Consider the following 20,945-nt stretch of genomic DNA (forward strand, 5'->3'; position numbering starts at 1 on the left):
TAACACGTCGGCCATTTATGGGGGTCAACATTTTGACTCCCATAAATGGCCGACCATGTTAGTTCGCACAGTAGAAGGAAAACCACGCAATTTCGAGGCAAACTTGTGTGGATCATTGTATTCTACTTTTAAAACATCTTTCCAACCATATGCATTTTATAAAAAACGGTTACAAATGCTTTTGTTTTGACCAACTCGTCCGATCCAAGGCAACGTGTTCCTTTAAATATACCCAATATAATACAATTGTTATGCAGTTTGTATTTCCATTTCATTCTCATTCTCATTTGTAAAATACAAAGTTGTACAATCCAATCAACAAAGTACTCAAAGTACAACATAGTCATTTTAAGCTGAGTAATAAATTTAACATTTTTTTTATGGGGAACAGTTCCTCATAACTATTTTTCTATCGATTACTGTCTCTATTAGAAAGAAGGTGATTCACAAAATTATAATTTAGGCCTAATAAGGCAAGAAAATGGTTAAAAAGTATATTTGTATAGTTTAAGGTACTTATGTAAGTTTGATGTTCCAAATTAAATGTTCTAACTAAAATGTCCAATATAATCTCTTTGTTATTAAAGTGATAATAATCAAGCTATAAAAGGCTTAAATTCAAATTAACACTTGTTAACAGAAAGGAAATGAGGTGCCTAGTCAGTGAAAACAAAATTATCAATATAAACCACAAGGGAAACTGACTGGGTAAATTTTTTTGAAAACAAAATTGTTAGAAAAAAATAATTTCTCTGGTTTGGGTTTTGAGATCAGTGGAATAGTAATACATACAGCAGTGTGAGATCAAGACTATAAAACATTGCCTGATTTCATTAATTGCTACAATTGATCTAAAGATAGAGTTTTCTAGATCACTGTAGTGGATTGTATTGTGACATCACACTTTGCTTAGCATTTAAGATTTGATCATTGGATGACATATCATGGATCAATCTTGGTACTTGATGAGATCAGACCAGCTTGTACAGATACCTCAATGTACAAACTATACTGTACACAACTTCTTTTGCAAAATAATTATGTCAGTGTGTTTTTTTGTAACAAATACAACTTCAAAATCCATACCACTAAAATAAAAATAAAAAATATCCTTGGGGTTGATTTCACAAAGAGCCAAGGTTGATCTTACCTGCAAATCAATCATAGTTGCTTATAGTAAAGTGTGGTGTCACCATGCAAATCACCATGGCAATACTAACAACTTGTCTTACGATGAATTTTATTGCTTTGTGAAATCGACCCCGGTTTAACAAACATGACATAGGCACTTTGAGGCGACCCCTACTTTGGGAGTTTGTTAAATGGATGATAAATCCTCTGAGGGAACCATGATACACTGTCTTTGATTTTAACATCTTACATTCTGATACACGGGGTTCTTGATGCTCTGTAAATCATCCATGTCTTCATAGGTACTGGAGACATCTTGTAAAGTCTTTTTGGATGACGGGACCTTGTAAAATACCTTGTCACCTTCAAACTGTAACTCAACATTGCTGCCAGTCTTCACTGCGTTGGTTTGAACAATTTCCTTACTCGTAGATCTTTGCAGACGCTTGACAATGAGGATGATGTTGAGGTTGACTGAGACAAGGAGAAGGAGAAGAGTGACCAGGAATGCGACAATCAAAGGGAGGGTAGATATCGATGAGGGGACCCCATCAGCCTCTTCTTCAGAAGCGGTTGTACTTTTCCAAGACGCTGTGTGTTGTGATGCTGCTGTACTAATAGATGCATCAAGATGGTCTGTTTTTGGTTGGGTTGTTGTGCTTGGTGGTGTTGTGACTAGGAGGGCAGATATGGATGAGGTGTCATCAGCGTCTTCTTCAGAAGCTGTTGTACTTTTCCAAGACGCTGTGTGTTGTGATGCTGCTGTACTAATAGATGCATCAAGATGGTCTGTTTTTGGTTGGGTTGTTGTGCTTGGTGGTGTTGTGACTAGGAGGGCAGATATGGATGAGGTGTCATCAGCGTCTTCTTCAGAAGCTGTTGTACTTTCCCAAGACGCTGTGTGTTGTGATGCTGCTGTACTAATAGATGCATCAGGATGCTCTGTTGTTGGTCGGGTGGTTGTGCTTGATGCTGTCACAGGAGCCACGGTCGTTGGCACAGGAACCACAGTCACTGGACCGATGGTGCAAGTTCGTTCCATACCAGAGAACCTTGATCCACTGGAGTTCATACTGCAGTCAAATGAAGAGCCATTATCAGCTGCTCCGACATTAACTAAGCGTCTCCAAATGTAATGGTTACTATTCTTGTGCCAAGTGTAACCCTCACCACTAGATAGAATATCTATGTTTACATTTGGTTTACCAATCTGAGAGGAACAATACATATATTTAGTCTTCCCTTCTTGTACAGTAAAAGGACCCTTTGGACCGCAAGAGACTGATGGTGGAAAGTAGTGCACCCATATGAAGGACCCATCTGCAGCTAAACTGCCATTGTCTATCTGGCTATGCACACTACACTGATAATACAGTGTCTCTGTTGATGCTTCTAATCGTGAGGACTTCAATCTTTGAACGCCTTGAAGTGTATGTTGTTTCAAGACTACAACTTGGAACGATGCACTCTTCATTTCTTGTTATTTGCGTCATACTATCGCTGTAATATGCCCACCACTCCAGTTCATAACCAAACTGCATACCAGTAGCATTACATCGTAATCTCACTGTGTCATCCTCCACTACATCACCAGTTGGTGATAATAATTGTACCTCGACAGTCAATCCATTCACACTGATGCAAAAGGTTGGAAATAAACCAAGCCAAATACACAGGAATAGTAGCTGTATGCAACAACACCCTCTATCCATGGTCGCCTTAGTGTTGTAGATAGGGAAGCAAGACCCCAGGCTTGAAGCTGATAGCACTCTGTGGCTGGAGTTGGGAACAATCTTTGTAGAGTTGTAAAATTAACTCGTTCTGAAGAGAAGTGATGGGTCCAGCTTTTTTATATCAGATTCCAAAGTGCGAAAAAAAAACTTTCTCACGTGCAACTAACTTACAATTTGCACGATTTATAGTTATTATTGTGATCCATATCAGTGAAACAACATTTACATTTTAATAAACTCAGGAAGAGTTCCTCTTTTACTTCTTAAAAAATAAACTTGGAGTAATCTTAACTTTGAGCGTGTTCAAATTGTGGTGCCAAGATAAACATAAATCTTGATAATGCTTACCAAGTGTTTGCTTCTGTAGAAAATAATGTACACCCAACCTGATTAGTATTGTCATCCGTGACCGAGAACTATAGTTCAATATAATCAAACAAACAATTCAGTTGGGCATAGTAATCTTTCCCGAATAGCAAATTTGAATTTTGTTGAATGAATATTTTAACTGACATGAACATACGCCATCTAAAACTCAGACGTTTGACTATAACTTATCCATTTACTTTAGTGTTTCATTTATTTTGGTGTTCCAAAAAGAAAAGAGGACCTTCATCAGCTCAAACAGGATTTTCATAAATTGATATAAGAGAAGTTCCTTGTTTTCCTTTATACAAAACACAATGCTTGTTGTTTAAATTTGGTGCTGAAAATAGACATTGGCATGACTCAACAAAATATTGAAAGAGGAACAAAATGTTAGTCATAAGAAGAATTGAAGATCAATTGCCATGATTATGCCACGACCTACCTGTATAGTCTCAAGCAGGACAGATATTTTCAAAATCAAGTCGTCTCCTGAATTCAAAACTCTACTCACAGTCGTATAAATAGCGTGACAGGTTCTCAAAGAACAAATCTACACACAGCAAAGTAGATATTAATACAAATGTTGCTACCACAAACACACATTGATAATTAATGATAACTCACTATGGAATGCCTCAAAACCCTTAGACATTGGTAAATAGACATAATAACTATTTCAGTATTGACAAAGGATGACTAAGCCAGTATTCAAACTCCCATTCTTTGTTACAACGGAACTTGATACTCCACAAATAGAGTCGTGTAAAAATCAGAAACAAAAACTAAAGTTGTGACCAAATTATTTTATTCAGCAAGTCATGATATCCGTAGAGCTTTGTAACTATGGCAACTCAAATATTTTAAATAAAGTGGGAGACATTAATATAACCTCCATTAGTCATGTTGTGTACTTAACAATCTATCAGCTGTTACTTACAATACATTACACTCTAAAAGAAAATCACAAATATAAACACTTTTGGGTGAGAAAGAGTTAAATTTTCCCCCAAAAAACGCGTATTTTGTAAGTGTCAAAAGCTTCTAGTATTTTAAGAGGCGAGACAAACATTGCTGTGAAATTATCATGTCAATAGTTAGCAACTATTAACATTTTTTTTTTATTTGGAAAGGAAGCAGACTTGGATAAGGAAGTACATCAATGTGAACTCCCTAAAAAAGAAAACTCAGAGGGTCAATAATACTGTTTCGGTTGCTACTGTTTTTCTTTAAGGGTGAATTTTAATAGAGCAGCCGTCGATTTCACAAAACTCTTCCTAACTTAAGATTAATCTTAGGACTTAGAACGAGTCCAAACCCTGCACTGTAGCATACAGACCTTTGTGAAATCAACAGCAGGATTTAAACCTGGGACGTCTGGATTAACGTGCCATCACTATACCAACTGAGCTATTTAGTCCTTATGTTAAGAAGTATCCCTAAAAGGTCTCGCAACATTAGAGCTACATTAGTGCTCAGTTAAGTACGTAGAGCACTGGCACATTAATCAAGAGGTCGCAGGTTCAAATCCTGCTGTAGTTAATTGTTAAAGTTTTTACCCAATGTTATAATAAACATTTTTTTTTAAAGTTTATTTGTGCCTCTTTGGAACCTCTTTTTCTTTGGTGGTGGTTGGGGAATAACTGAGGTGTCTTCTGTTCGTAGCGTATTGAAAGTAATGATTTGTGATAAAATGTAGTTTAAAAGACATCTTTTCAAGAATTCAGATGGTCTTGGGTTCAACTCCAACTTGAGTGAGCCAGTTTAGTGTTTTTCTTTGGTGATGGTCTTGGGTTCAGATGGTCTTGGGTTCAACTCCAAGGGAGGTGGAACATGGTGGTTTGATTGAAGTTAATTAAACACATATCTCCTTCATTTTAACCATAAATGGAAAGTACACAACAAATTTTCTACCATGGAAGTTAACATCTTTAAAACACATAAATGTAAAAAAAAAAAAAAAAAAAAAAAACCTTCATTGGCCCCGTTAGCCAGGTTACATACAACACTAAAATGAGAAATGAAATCATCTGTTGCAAGGTGCTTACCAACCAAAAGGACCTATGGTCTACATGCAAACATTAGTTAGTAGCCTGACGTCTTGACCCTAACATACAGTTGTAGAGTCTTTCTCGAATACTCAGGCAAGACTCTGCTAGGGTCAAACAGGGCCCAATTTCATAAAGTCTACAAGCACACAAATGTGCTAAGCACACAAAAGTATTGCTCAACATAAACAACAGGTTACCAGCCATAATGAAATTAAGTGTACATCGTTATGACTGGTGCCCCACTCAATTTTTGCTAAGCAAATAAATTTGTCAAGCAGTATTTTCTGTCGAACAGCTTTACAAAATTGGGCCCTCACCACTAACTAATATTTGCAAAACTAAAATGACCTACATTAATTATAAGAGCAGTCTGGTGCCGATTCCTCCCCATCAAACCACACATTGTTAATTCTAATTCAGTAGTACTTTACTGAGGTCACTTAGTACACAGACTGAAGTCTTGAGGAATGATTCTATGATGTAGTTAAAATTACACAGAAATGTTGCCTATTTATTGTAGATTTGCATTTACTCAATAACACTTTGTATTTGGTAATATAGTACAGGGGTCGAAATTGCCACTAGCCCGCTAGCCCGGGACTACCAGATTTACAGCCGGGCTACTCATTTTTCCAGTTTGATAGCCCGACGGGCTAGTGGAAAAATAATGGAAAAATCATCATCACAAACAATAAAGAACTATGTTATTGGTGTATTGTAAAGTTTGAGCCGTGACGTGAGACATAATGTGTCTTTCGGGCTACCAAAATCTAATCAGGGCTACTAAAAATTATTGGTCACTAGCCCTGCTGACTACCATGGAAATACACTTAATTTCGACCCCTGTAGTACATTATGTAAGAGACTTGAGTGATGGACAAAAACACTCAAATTTGACCTGGACCCACTTTCATCAGGCTGGTTACAGAATAGACGCGATCTGATATTATGTTACCAGCCGAAATGCCTATGGTTCCCATTGCTGCCACTGGTGCCCAAATACTTATTTAGCAAGACATAAAACAAGCCTCATAAAATTGGGTTCTGGGGCCCAATTTGGTAAAGCTATGTACTCGCTAGGTAGTATTTGAATTTACTTTAGCAGAAAAATGTGGTATTTGAATTTACTATGTGAAAGAAAAATGTGGTAACCAAAAGTGTATTATAAAGATTTGTTTATAAGTGTGCATGTGCATTCGTTATAACTTTCATTGTTTCAGCACTCATCCATACAAGAATCACTGGTAATTTAACATGCTTTGATTTTCAGCGCAGCAGCAGTTATGAGACTCTAGTAACATGTAGTAAGAATAAAACGCCTGCTTAAAGGGTCTGGGTACTTATTGTAGGACTAAAACAAGTCGCGGAGATTATTTTAGCATGTAAAATGTATTTTCGTGTCATTGTTTTACTCATTTATCAAAAAACTACAGCACCTCAGCTAGTAATATTTTAAGGTATGCTTATCTACTATCATTATCTTCGAACGGTGTAAATTTAATGTAAATCTGTGTGCATTGTGTTTTGTATTACAAAAAGTACCCAAATCCTTTAACAAGCTGTACAATATTGGCCCCCGCTGGGATGACTATGAATAAGATTTTACAAAATACTATTCTGTTACTCATAAAAAATATATTCTTAAAACCTTTTCAGGCATTTGCAATAATCTTACAACTTTTTATACAATGAACCCTGTTTGCAGATGTTAAATTACTGTACCAACGAGTATAAACATTTAAAAAGAAACTCAAACATACATGTAAACACAAAATGCTGAAGTTACAAGCAAAACAAACACAAATAAACAAATAGAACAACATTTTACAAGTGTTCAAGCATCTCACAATTAAGATACATCTAATGTATGGATTACATAGGGCATTTTGTGAGCTAAAACCTGGGTTCAAATATCATGATCTAAACACCTTTGTACAGAGCTCTTAAAGTGCCATAGAACTTATCAAGATCTGAACCATATATTATATATATATTTTTTATGGGGAGGGGGGGGGGGGTCGGTGGTGGTGGGGGGGGGATGAATTATTCTCTAAAGATGAAGCCATCTTTTCTTCTTCATCTAAGTACAGAGGCTCAAACAGTCCATCCATGTTACTTAAGCAATTTCACATGGACACTTAAACTTGATATGGAAGCTTAAACTGACCATTTGTATTTCTATGTTTCTGAGCTAAATTATTGTAATTAAAGAAATTAATTATAATAATTTGGTTTGTGCAGCATTTGTGTCAATTCTGGATTTCACGGCGACATAATTGATTCCTCATGCACCAAACCATGCAATAGGCTAAGAACTATCTGTTATTAAATGTGGGCAGTAGACACAGGTTCCCAATTGACTTTGGCCAAGGTCAAGCTCAAAAGGGACACTGGATTCGCTGGAGAAGTATCCACATGCATGAGGGACAGGGAGATCTGGAGACAACTCTGCCGTAACATCAAAGACCGAGGACACCACTCGGAAAGAGAAGAAGACGGCATCATAAAAAGGCACCCGAATCTCACTATCCAACTGAATGTTGTCAAAACTCATACTTCCCTCCAATATCTTCTAGAAAGACATTTCTACCGGTCAACGCATACACAAACGAATCCCAAGAGATTTCCTGTTCGACATAAAGGTACGTTTTCTGTGAAAAAAACAGTTTTTGGTAACAGAAGTTCACGAACCGTACAGTACTGTAGACAAAAATTAACATTCATAACCTAATTGGTCAAGATTACAAAAGTGTTTAAACATGGGAGTGACATGCGAAGGTGCACAGGTGAAAAAAATATCTTCTCCAGCTTTTCAAGAGATGCCCATCATGCTAGAGCAGTTAGCGAGGAAACCAGTTAGCGAGGAAAAGAAATAAAACTTCCCAGTCAACTCGGATATCTTAAGTGAAATGAAACACCGAAGGAAGGCAACTGTCTATTTCACTGTCTGGACAACCAGTTAGCGAGGACAAGAAATAAAACTTCCCAGTCAAACGGACAACTTGTTCAAGTTCATAAAAACGACATGTGTAACTTTGACAAAATCAATGAAACTATACTCAGTCAAATCGCAGAGGACGATGAAACTATAGAGGAAGTTACTCCAGCGCTACTGTACTGGATTCAGAGTGTTCGCTCCTTGAGTCAAGAACTGTTTTGAAACCTATCAATTAATGTTGTTGTTCCATGTGAAGAAAGTGTTGCATTCAGGGCATGCTGCGACGAGGTCAAGGTTTCACAGCTTGACCCCTTGGAAGATGATTGAAATTGTTAATTTGTATGTTCTGTGTATCACTTAATTAAAGGGCCATCGATTTGCTTCTGTAAATAAATGCTGATGCGAGTTGCTAATACTTTATTCTTAGTGGGTTTTTACTGATTATTTTTATCATACGGCTTGTGGAAGCAGAGAGGCTTGGGCAGTTTTTGCTTATGTGGTGTTTTTGTTTGGTTCTTTTGTGTTTTTAACTTATTTTTCATCAGTGTACATGTACATTGTACATGTAAATCCTACTTATAACAAATATTTCTGTATCTTTTAGTTTCCTGTCTTGGAGCTTTTTATCAATGTTTTGACATGTAATTTTTCCATTTTTATCTTTTTAATGGACAAATAAATTATTAAATAAAGAATCGTCGTCATGAGCGAAAGTGGTTAAAATCTGGCCTTGCTGTGCATGATGAGTTGTACAAAGAACAGTGTTTCATATACAGAGACCTTGTTAACAATGCTAAATCAAACTATCGTCGTCATATGTAACTGCCTCATCTGCAGAGGATACCAAAACCATAATCAAAGGTTTCCAACAGAAGTGGGGTTTCCCCAAATGTGGGGGTGCCCCCAAGTCATTCCACAAGGACTACCACAATAGCAAGGGGTGGTATAGTGTCATTCGGAAGGGACTTGTCGACTTCTGTTATAGGTTTACCGATATCAGCATTGGTTGGCCAGTTGGGTTTTTGAACATTCTTCACTGAAACACAAAATGACAAAAGGCAAGTTTTTCCCCCCAACAAGCTCAGGCCAATCAAAGGTGCAGATGTTCCAGTCGTCATACTTGGATATTCGGCGTATGAAGAAGAAACTTAACCCTAGGGAAACTTGACCTGTCAACAGGCACACTATAATTATATTCACAGCAGAAGTCGTATGGTTGTTGAAAATGCTTTCAGGCGATTAAATAACAGATTGTGGTTTCTTTTGAAAAAGAACGAGCGTGACATAAAGTAAGATACCCCACATTGTTTGTGCTTGTGTGGCATTGCTGAGCAATATATGCAACCCCATACAGTAACTGCCCTATCTGCAGAGGATACAGCAGTCATCATTGAAGGTTTTGAACAGAAGTTGTGTTTTCCCCAATGTAGGGTTGCAGTTGATGGAAGCCACTTCCAAATTTCGGCCATCAAGACATTCTACACAGACTATCACAACCACAAGGGGGTGGTACAGGATAATACTGCAGGGACTTGTGGACTTGTCTCTTCGATGTCGCAAGCAACTTCAAGTAAAAGAAGCAAACAACCAGACTCTAAAATTTTGTCAAGCTTGCATTCGAAGAAAAGAAACGTAGACGACTAGCCATCCAGAACAACTTCCCATCTAGTGGTGATGAAAGAGTCATTAAACACAACTGCTGTGACATTTGTGCAAAAACATGTACATGTGATGAAAACACATGCTCAGCTGAACCATCAAATGCTGAACAAAAGATAAAGGATATCCTGCTGTATGGGCTAGGTACAGCTGAATGGTGAGCCGTTACTATGGAAGACAGCAATGTTTCAGAACTGAAAGAAAGTCTGCAAGAATACAGAGAAATATTACTGACAGACAGTAGTGACCAGGAAGAGAAAGCTTCCAGCTGGTTACCACAAAGGAGGGAAAAAGGAGAGAGTTCACAGCAACTGAAATGAAAGTGAATCTGCGTCAAATCCGGTCACATAATAAACTGCAACAATTATCAGATCCAGCAGAGTTTACCCAACAACATCAACAACAACTTCAGAGGAGCTTTCATCAGCAATAGATAACTTTTCATCAGGGCCCAATTTCATAGAGCTGCTAAGACAAAAATTTGCTTAGCATGAAATTTCTTTCTTGATAAAAACAGGATTACCAACAAAATTTCTATTTGTTGCATATTGCTTGTTACTAGTAATCAACTGTTGCTTGTGTGACGGGCAGAAAAACGTGTGTAAAACGTACTTTTTATGCTTCTTCGTTGACTTAATATATTCATTTATTCACACTTCAAACCCCGGTTCAAGCGCCCCCAGCGTTGGCTTTATTTTCATATTTATCAATTTGGATCATTCTATACTTTGATGTCGAGAGAAACACATCTGACAACTTCATGTTATTTCTCCGACAGGTAATGATCTTTTCCATTTACTTATTTCACATTTCCCCTTTATCATAATTTGCATTTACCTTCTTACAATCCCTTGCATTTATACTTCAACTTGTTTCATACATTTTGCTTAGATTTATAGCCACTTTTTAATGTTGATTTTGCAAGATTCCGAATTGAGATTCGGCAATCGAGAGTTCCGCCCTTTTTCAGAACTTAGTTTAATCAACTTTATTTATTGTTATTAGAGTTATTAGAAAGAGATAGTTGAGCTCTTGAGTAATACTTCTTGAGGTATATTGTGCACAGTTTGCAAGGTTTATTTAGTTGAATATTTGGGCGTTTCCAAGAAGATTTTGGCGGGAACCTGCCAGAGGAAATACTGTTTTATATTATTTGCTTCTTTAATGTTGCCATCCAACTGCAATCGTTATTTGATGGCCTTAATTAGTAATCGCTTAGACATTAATGTACATTTTCTAGCGATGTGTCTTTTTCTAATTGTTTAATTCCGGGGCTGAGAGAAACCCGCCCCGTTTGTGAGTTTAATAGTTGCCTTATTCTTTGAATAACTTGTAGACATAAGCACTGTATATATTAACGTTTATTTTATTTCAATGTTATTGTTTCTCATTAATATTATTCATTCTATACTTTGATGTCGAGAGTACATCTGACAACTTCATGTTTGTTCTCCGACAGATTATATGAATAAAGCCCGGAGGCAAGAGATCTAAAGAATGTTTCCACATTAAAATCTTTCAATTAAACCGGTCACACTTGCTTATCCTGAAAATCACATGAACATTTGGTTGGTAATCCTGTTGTTATCAAGGAAGAAATTTCATACTTAGCAAATTTTCGTGCTTAGTAGCTCTATGAAATTTGGCCCAGGAGACAGAGATGAGTGCATTATAGATCAGAAGATGAAGATAGTTTAACAAAATCCAAGATAAAGCAAGCCTGTGTAAATTCCCCAGAATATCTAAAGCAGAAAAGGTCACCATGAGGTTGTATTACTATCAAAATACAGATCGTTCCATCATCTGACTTTTTTCCCCTTTTGATTGTCATGGTTGAAATACATGTATGAGCCTCAAAACTTGTTGTAATGTTTTTCTAATTATAATTATTACTTTTTGATAATTGTTTTTGAAAAGATGCAAGGGTGGTTGCTCTGACAACACTTTAAAAAATCTGGAATGTGGTCTGTCCATTCATGTTTTGCTGCAAACTGATCTCTGATGTTTGCTGGCAGTGTCAAAAAAAACAACAACCTAGTCTACAAATCTGCAAACCTTCCTGATGAACAGAAGCAGAAGCGCTGTAGAAAACAACAGGAGCATCTCACCAATGTGGCCATTATTACTGTTTGATAATTTTTGTCTGATATTTGCTGGCAGTGTCAGAAAAACAACAACCTAGTCTACAAATCTGCAAACCTTCCCGATGAACAGAAGCAGAAGCGCTGTAGAAAACAACAGGAGCATCTCACCAATCTGGCCATTATTACTTTTTGATCATTTTTGTCTGATGTTTGCTGGCAGTGTCAGAAAAACAACAACCTAGTCTACAAATCTGCAAACCTTCCGATGAACAGAAGCAGGAGCGCTGTAGAAAACAACAGGAGCATCTCACCAATGTGCCCATGGAGAGGACCTTCTACCGGGATCTGAGGAAGCAAATCTAAAGAAACAGCAGAGTAGGAAGGAGTTCGTCTTGGACCAAACAACCCATGAAGCAGACCCATCAATATGCATTATTCCTTTGACTTCACATAGCAGGTGCATTATATCCATCTGACCCTTTACAGCCTGGCGCTGTCTACTTCCTGACTCCAAGGAAACTGGGCATTTTTGGTGTCCACTGTGAAGGGGTAACCAAGCAGGTTAACTACCTGGTTGACGAGTCTGTGGTTATCTCAAAAGGTAGCAGTGACGTCATAAGCTTCGTCCACCACTTTCTCGGCCAGTATGGATTGGGTAAATCTATGTAGCCTGGCCTCGTCTACTTCCCGACTCCAAGGAAACTGGGAATTTTTGGTGTCCACTGTGAAGGTGTAACCAAGCAGGTTAACTACCTGGTTGAAAAATCTGTGGTTATCTCTAAAGGTAGCAGTGCCGTCATAAGCTTTGTCCACCACTTTCTCGGCCAGTATGGATTGGATAAATCTAATGTTCACCTTCACTGTGACAACTGCAGCAGCCAAAACAAGAACCGCTTCATGCTGATGTACGCGCTTTAGACTGCATTTGTGGCCTCCACAAATCCATCTAGCTGTACTTCATGGTTGTTGGCCAAACAATGTTTGCATTTTTTTTTTTTTTTATTTGCATTTTGGTTCGTCCTTGGTTAGTTGTTTTAATGTTGTATAGGCCCTTTTAAGATGTTTATAGATGTTTTTTTTTATTTTTTATTCTCTTCATCTTATATTTGTTGTGTTTGCTTCATGATATTTTGTACATCTTTATTATTTTGAGCTGCTATATCTGTTTTTGTACATTTTGCGTTGTTTGGGTCAAAGATAATAATAATAATAAAAACTTGATTGGTGCTTTGGCCTTGTTTAAGCAGCGATACCGGCAAACACAAGTGAGTTGCTTGGATGACATCGTGAACGTTGTCATCGATTGTACACCGTCAGGCGTTGACACCCTACAATAGGGGCTAGGATCAGCTGAATGCCAAGTTGTTACTGTGACAGACAGCAATGTTTTGGGACTAAAGTGCAAGCTGCTAGAATACAAAGAAACATTACTGACAGACAGCAGTGACCACTTGTACACAAGTCACGATTTAGCATGTGGACTTTCCGACTATTACAGAAATAGTCAATGAGTGTCACATTGTTTTTCCCTTCAGTGAGTTTTGTGAGCGATACACATTTGCACGCCTTGAAAGTATGGAACACTGTAAAAAACATTGAGTGTGACCAAATTGTCCAACTAACTGAAGATGTTGCTGGTTTATTGGATATGTTGGAGTTCAACACTTACTCGGCTATTTCTGAAGAGGACTGGGGAGTACGCTGAGCTTGAGGTTGTCATGGGTACCAGTGAAAGCGTAGTAGTGTTTAAATTTGTTATTGTAATTTTCTGATGAATTCGTAACTTATTTATTGTAAGTGTATTTAGACGCAATTCAATCTTCTGATTGTGATGTCTCTTTTTTTCTCTTTTTTTTATTAATAAACCATTAATCTTCGTGTATCTGTTTATTTATGTAGCTATATATCTATATATCAAGGGTGTTAGCTACTCTTTGACCATTGGAGGATATGGACATGCTGATAGTCCTGGGCATTCAGTTAAATTCAGGACGTACACTGCCATAGAGCTAAGCATCAAGAAAATAGTCAAGGGTAATGTCTACTCTTTGACCATTTGAGGAGATGGACGTGCTGATAGTCCTGGGCATTCAGTTAAATACAGGACGTACACTGCCATAGAGCTAAGCAGCAAGAAGATAGTCAAGGGTGTTGGCTACTCTTTGACCATTGGAGGAGATGGTCGTGCTGATAGTCCTGGGCATTCAGTTAAATACAGGACGTACACTGCCATAGAGCTAAGCAGCAAGAAGATAGTCAAGGGTGTTGGCTACTCTTTGACCATTGGAGGAGATGGTCGTAATGATAGTCCTGGGCATTCAGTTAAATACGGGACGTACACTGCCATAGAGCTACTGCCACTAGCCGATGTCGGTGTAAGAACCCATACAGAGGCCTTGGGTGCACACACAAGTTCACTGATGACTACATCTTCCGTACGCATCTGCAAGTGAATGCCCTTAACCCACGGGAGAAAATGATGTTCTTGCTTGGGAAGTTGTCCACCAGTGGTGTTCGAGCCAGACCAATGACGGAGACCAAGAAACAAAAACAGAAAGAGCGGCAGCACAAAAGATCTACAATGGGCTACCATGTTGATGGGCTTCGAGTCTGTAGAGACTCATATTGCTTCCTTTACAAGTAAGTTGGAAAATACATTTAAAGAATCAACCTAGGTTGTCGTTAGGAATTTTAAATGTGGTGGAAAGGCAAATTCCCCTTCCTATTTCCTGTACAGTTCTAGCTACGTGTAAGACATTTGTTTTGACTCTAGGTTTTGGAATCTAAAACCAAAACCTTCAATAAAGCAAAGGCTGATTTTGGTTGCTTTCTTTCGCAATTAACATTTTTCACATTACTTCATTGTAACTACTTATTTTCAAGGGCCAGTGACAAATACATAACTAAGCTGACAAAGCACTATGTTGACAATGGGATAGAGATATGGAGAAGCACAGCGGTGGCGCTCAGCAAAACACTCGAAAATTTATCCTTGAAGACATTGAGAGAGCCGTGAGGTTTGTCACGATGTTTGCTGAGGAGAGAGCACTGACCATTCCAGGCTGAGTGCCATCAACAATGCCATCGGATCCATGGATATGGCTTCTCCCAGCAGTGGAAAATAGAACTTCAATTTGGAGGAGGTACCGAAAGAACTGAATGCAGCTAATGGAACAGGTAAGAAAATATGATTATATAGAGGTTAGCTATCAAACTCAAGTTACTGAAAATAAAACACCGTTTATGTCCCAGAAGACATTCGAAAGACTGGCGAGCAGTTGACAACTTCTGTAGCAGCCGAGTTTGTTGAACTTGCCTCAGTCTCTACCTCACCAATGAAAGCAAGAAGATCACTTATGTCAAGTGGTTAGAGATAATTCCTTAAAGAAATACATGAATGAGACTAAAAAATAAACTTTATGTTTAATTTCTTGTTTGCTGGAGTGTAATAATGACCTAAGTTTTACTAAAACAGGGTTTAAAAATGATGAAAAAGTGACCCGAATGTCGTCATCAAGTCATTTACATATATCATGCTTGATACATTTCTCTGGTTCTTGTACGCGTACGGCCAATCAGCCATGGATGCGCTGTTTGGACCCCTGGGAGTTTAAATTCGGGAACATGGAAATTTAGTTGGTCACTTTAAGCTTACATTGTACTGGAGTTTAGGTTGGGGAACACAGAAATGTGGACGGTCAGTTTAAGCTTCCATTGCACTTGAGACAAGGCTCGGAAGCACTAGAAATGTGGATGGTCACTTTAAGCTTACATTGTTCAGGAGTTTAGGTTGGGGAACACTAGAAATGTGGATGGTCACTTTAAGCTTACATTGTTCAGGAGTTTAGGTTGGGGAACACTAGAAATGTGGATGGTCACTTTAAGCTTACATTGTTCAGGAGTTTAGGTTGGGGAACACTAGAAATGTGGATGGTCACTTTAAGCTTAGATTGTACAGATGTTCAAGTTGGGGAACACAGAAATGTGGACGGTCACCTTAACAACTTATGTTGTAGAGGTGATTACGATTGGGTAACAAAGAAATGCAAAATGTCTTTTTAAACTTCTGCACCATAAATTGTTTATCATAAGATAACTGTAGCTAAGGGTCCCAAAGAATCAGATGGCACTTCTAGAGCTCTGTCCTATGTTTTTTTTTATGATGGGGGAAATTGTAGGCTTAAAATTGTAGGCTCAAATTCTCCGTCGAGGCTTGAACACCAGGAATCTGCTCAACTATTCAAGCCACAAACTGTTTTCTGGAATCACAGATGGCTCTGCGGTCAAAATACACCTAAAGTTCCTATGAGTGGACCATGAGTGCATTTTCTTGGCTGTAATCAAAAACTGTTACAGTTATTGACCAGTGATGTACCAATGGCCACTTCAACTGAAACTGGTATTGGATGACAACCAAGAATCCGTACTCTCGTCAGAGCATACTTAGACACACCACTGGTTGACACCACTAACATGACGCACTACACACACACACAAACCTGGACACTCTAAATATTGCTTAGAAACCAGCCAAGGATTTCTTTAGAGGTACATGTATTACTACTAAAAGAGCGAAAATAGAAGTAGGAGCCAAATTCTAAAGACCTGCTTTGCAGAAGACTTCACGGATTCAATTTTGTATGACACACTTCGAAAGGGAACCGGTCACTAACCCTATACATCCTATGGTAATTTGACTGGTTATCAGCAAATTTAAGTATCTCGTTAAATATTAGGTGCTGTTATAGTCAACAGCCTCATTAAAAAATATATATATATATATGCACAGCATACCTATATACATACATGTTCATATATGTATCAGTACAATAAGTTGATAAATGGAACTAGAGCGAAATACCTAGGGACGAACTGACTCGTTTATGATGGGAAGCAGTCGACCCTGTTCATAGCGAGAAGATTGTAGAAAAAAGAGAACGTCCACTACATCAATCCGGCTTGAGGATGGACACCTTGGGTATAAATTCTATCTTTAAAACCTGTACAGAACAAAGAGAAGAAAACTAGTGATTTGTTTATTGATTTATTCTGGCAGTGAAGCAAATGATTCACAGAACAGAACTTAATCAATATGGCAAAGGTCCTGGGTTCGAATCCCACCCGAGTAAAATGGCTGTGAATTGATGTGGCCTTAGATTGGGCGGTCAGGTTGGTGTAGTGGTGTCTTGTCTCACCTTCCACCTCTATAACCCCGGTTTGAATCCCAACGGGGACACTATGTGGATTGGGTTTTCAGTCCCTACTTGACTGCCTGGGTTTCCCTGGGTTTCCCTGGAATAATTCTCTGGGGTTTTCCTCTCACATCTAAAACTGAAATATCTTGATCATCTTCTCTTCTCGTTTGGCTCTAATACTTAGAGTATTGAGAATATTTTATCCAGATCTAGATTAAATACTTACATATTCCATCATATTGCTGGATTCACATTTCTCCTTGGATAGAGACCAATGTAGTCCCAGTTTATGGTACATCTTACTATTCTCCCAGTCTAGTGCTTTCTGTACCATGTGTCTCGTCTGTACAAATATCAAAAACACAGAAATAAATAGCTATCAATACAGCATGGCAGTTCAAAGGACAATTTCCTTTACGTCTCCCATCCGCAGGAGGCATCAAAGGCCTTATGGTTAAGTGTCACAACCAGGCATCAAAGGCCTTATGGTTAAGTGTCACAACCCGGAATCGAACCCACTCTCTGCTGATCAGAAACACCAGAGCTTGAGTCAGGTGCGCTTATTCGCTCGGCCAAGACATGCTACAATAAATCCTGCACTGAGGCAGGCCTGTACGCTTTGTTTTTGAAAGGGCAAGGGCACCAAGGCATTTTCAACTTGGTAAATGGCACTCTACATGTATGAGGAAATTGTAAATTTCTACCGTAGCATTTCATTCAAGGGCACCAAGGCAGTCGCCTTTGTTGCCTATGTGAAGTATCAAGCCTGCTTAGGTTGATCCAACTTACCCTTTTTGTGAGACAGACTACTGGCCACAGCGAGCATCCAAGGGTACAACAGCAACATAGACAGCCACATACTAGCCACTTTAACGTCATCGGCATTGTCTTGTGTAGGACAGCGTTGATACGCTCTACAGTACCTCGGAATTCCTCAGGGGCAACCTGAGGATAATGGAATCAACAGTCAAGGTATGAGTAAGTATCACGAGCATGGGTGTCTATCCATTTCAAAACAGAGACCGATAAATCCAATTTTTCGAAGTCCACCAATGGGCCATTATTGCTGAAGTACAATTGCTTCAGGCATGATGCCAGGTTTCCAAACTGTTCATGTTATGGGGCTTCGCAATATTCATAAGTTATATTGGCCTTTTGACCAGTTTCATTCTCTGTGACATTTAATACTCCTTATCATTAGCTTTGTCTTAGATCAATGCACAGTAGACATATATTAAAATCTCTGCTGGGCGTCACACAGTGTTTTTGGTGGTTACTAGTACTACACCGTTTATGAAAATGTAAACAAGCTTGCTGACTGTATGAGAGTACCTATTATCATAGGAAAATTGCTGTGCCCCTTAAAGAATTAAAGGAACACGTTGCCTTAGATCGGTCGAGTCGGTCTTTGAAAACTTTTTTTTTTTTTAAATGCATTTTGGGTAGAAAGATGTTTTAAAAGTAGAATACAATGATCCACACAAACATGCCTCGAAATTGCACGGTTTTCCTTTTACCTTGTCAACGGTCGGCCATTTATGAGAGTAATTTTTTGACTCCCATAAATGGCCGACCGTGTTAGTTCGTGCAGTAAAAGGAAAACCACGCAATTTCAAGGCAAACTTGTGCGGATCATTGTATTCTACTTTTTAAACATCTTTCCAACCATACACATTTCATTAAAAAAAACGGTTACAAATGCTTTTTTATCGACCAAGTCGTCCGATCCAAGGCAACGTGTTCCTTGAAGTTCAAGGCCTGTGAGTCCCATGTTTGCATTCGCTCAGCCATAATACGCCACTTGAAATTTCCGCAAGATGCTTTGAACAGATTATCTGGATGAGAAGCAGACAGCATATTTGCTATTCACTCACCTTAGCTGCAAGTTCCTGTGGAAAGTCTGTGTTGAATTTATTGCTCAAACCAAATCTGCACACAAGGTAAAACAAGGACCATAGATTATTTCATTGTCAATACATTATTACAAAATTTGAAGATGTTTTCCTTTTCCTTGTTACATCAATCAAAAGGAATAATAAAACCCTATGATCAAGTCCCAACAAATTTAATTTGTTCTTTTAGCCTATACTGTACTTTACCTGCTCCTTTTTTTATAAATTGCAAGTCCTGTGAAAAAAAGAGTTGGCAGGATTGTGCATAAACTTGTTCACTCATATATTAGGGACACTGACTGTACACAAAACAAAACTGCAAGCCTTCCAACGAACAAGCCTCGACTAATTAGCAGTCAAAGTCCTGTCTTTCCTATTCTGTTTTATGTACTGTTCAGGATGTACATGTAAACCTTTACATAAACATGATTGTAATTTTGATTGATTGGTTTATATATTCATTTTGGAAAAGTTTCCTCATGGCGCCACCACTTTTTCATTCGATATGAAATCATTTAGTATCTAATCTGCCTCAATGAGATATCCCTTTTTGTAAAAATGAGTTAAAAAGTGGTGGCGCCATACGGAAAGTTATCCTTACTTTTATATTCAGAGATTTATAAACGCAAGCACAAATTTGGGAGGCAATTTAATCTTTAAAAAAATACTGTGCTGCAAAAAGGTGCTGCGCCTTTTGCAGTGCCCTCTCCCTGCAGTCGGCTCTCCACTACTGAAATGTCTTCATTTCTGGGGAGTCCGATAATTGTGGGAAAAGTTTCCGTATGGCGCCACCACTTTTTCATTCGATATGAAATAATATAGTATCTAATTTACCTCAATGAGATATCCCTTTTTGTAAAAAAGAGTGATAAAGTGGTGGCGCCATACGGAAAGTTATCCGATTGGGATAAGTTTCCGTATGGCGCCACCACTTTTTCACTAATTTTTACATAAAGGGATATCTCATTCAGGTAAATTAGATACTATATTATTTGATATCGAATGAAATAGTGGAGGCGCCATACGAAAACTTTTCCGTTGATTGAATGTGTGGTCATTTTTTAATTTGGTTGGGACAAGAAATTTTATGAACAACCAAACAAGTACTTTCATTATTAAAAGCCAAAGCGAATAATGATTAACCAAATTCATTTTATTCTTCGACTTAATTATAAAATCATGGAGGTTTCCTTCCTCCACGATAAATGAAAGTAATGTCCGGAAACTGGGCAAACAATGGAACAAAGTAACTTGGCGGCGTGATAATTCCCACCGTTTCAGGAACAGAACAAAAACAGATAAGAATTGCCTTTTTCCAAACTTACATAGTAACATGACCTGACCCTCTGACGAGAACAGGATCTGGGACATGACTTAGGACCGCACTGTCCGGATAGGAGTCCGGGTCCTCAGCTATAACGTACTCGATAGCATCAAAATCAGCCATGTTTCTGGAGTTCATGGAGGAGTTTGTTGTGACTTCACTTTTTCTGACGAGAAGAGAGAGGGCGATCTAGAGCCCGCCCTCTTGTGATACTATTTGCAGCCTACGCATGATGGGGTGGATTTCACATCAACGGCGACTTCGGCTACAGCTGCTACGGCTAGATCGCGCGCGTCTGCCTATTCTTCAACACTGGTAGACGCGCTGATCTAGACGTAGCTGCAGCCGAAGTCGTCGTTTCGGACACGGCCGTAGTCCTAACTTAGGACTAGTCCTAGGCAATGCTAAGAGATAGGACCAGTCCTAAGTTAGGATGAGTTACTGGTCCTAACTTAAGTTAGGATGAGTTAATGGTCCTAACTTAAGTTAGGATGAGTTACTGGTCCTAACTTAGGACCAGTCCTATCTCTTAGCATTGCCTAGGACTAGTCCTAAGTTAGGACTACCTTTGT

General features: G+C 38.5%; 2 protein-coding genes and 1 pseudogene across 2 annotated transcripts; 1 reads left to right on the top strand and 2 right to left on the bottom strand.

Moving 5' to 3' along the window:
• Window positions 1-1,369: 1,369 nt before the first annotated feature.
• On the bottom strand, window positions 1,370-2,359 carry LOC139936422 (uncharacterized). The gene is made up of 2 exons (XM_071931244.1): window positions 2,053-2,359; window positions 1,370-1,767 (listed from the first exon to the last, which is right to left on the bottom strand). Exons 1-2 carry the CDS (start codon window positions 2,357-2,359, stop codon window positions 1,370-1,372), a joined length of 705 nt encoding a protein of 234 aa, XP_071787345.1.
• Window positions 2,360-12,017: 9,658 nt separating this feature from the next.
• Window positions 12,018-13,316, top strand: LOC139936423 (uncharacterized; annotated as a pseudogene).
• Window positions 13,317-14,793: 1,477 nt separating this feature from the next.
• LOC139936293 (cysteine-rich hydrophobic domain-containing protein 2-like) lies at window positions 14,794-20,521 on the bottom strand. Its single transcript, XM_071931079.1, has 5 exons — window positions 20,375-20,521; window positions 19,032-19,086; window positions 17,947-18,102; window positions 17,384-17,500; window positions 14,794-16,962 (listed from the first exon to the last, which is right to left on the bottom strand). Exons 1-5 carry the CDS (start codon window positions 20,509-20,511, stop codon window positions 16,912-16,914), a joined length of 516 nt encoding a protein of 171 aa, XP_071787180.1. The 5' UTR covers window positions 20,512-20,521; the 3' UTR covers window positions 14,794-16,911.
• Window positions 20,522-20,945: the final 424 nt, after the last annotated feature.

The sequence above is a fragment of the Asterias amurensis genome, chromosome 4, assembly GCF_032118995.1.
Source record: "Asterias amurensis chromosome 4, ASM3211899v1".
Lineage (NCBI taxonomy): Eukaryota > Metazoa > Echinodermata > Asteroidea > Forcipulatida > Asteriidae > Asterias > Asterias amurensis.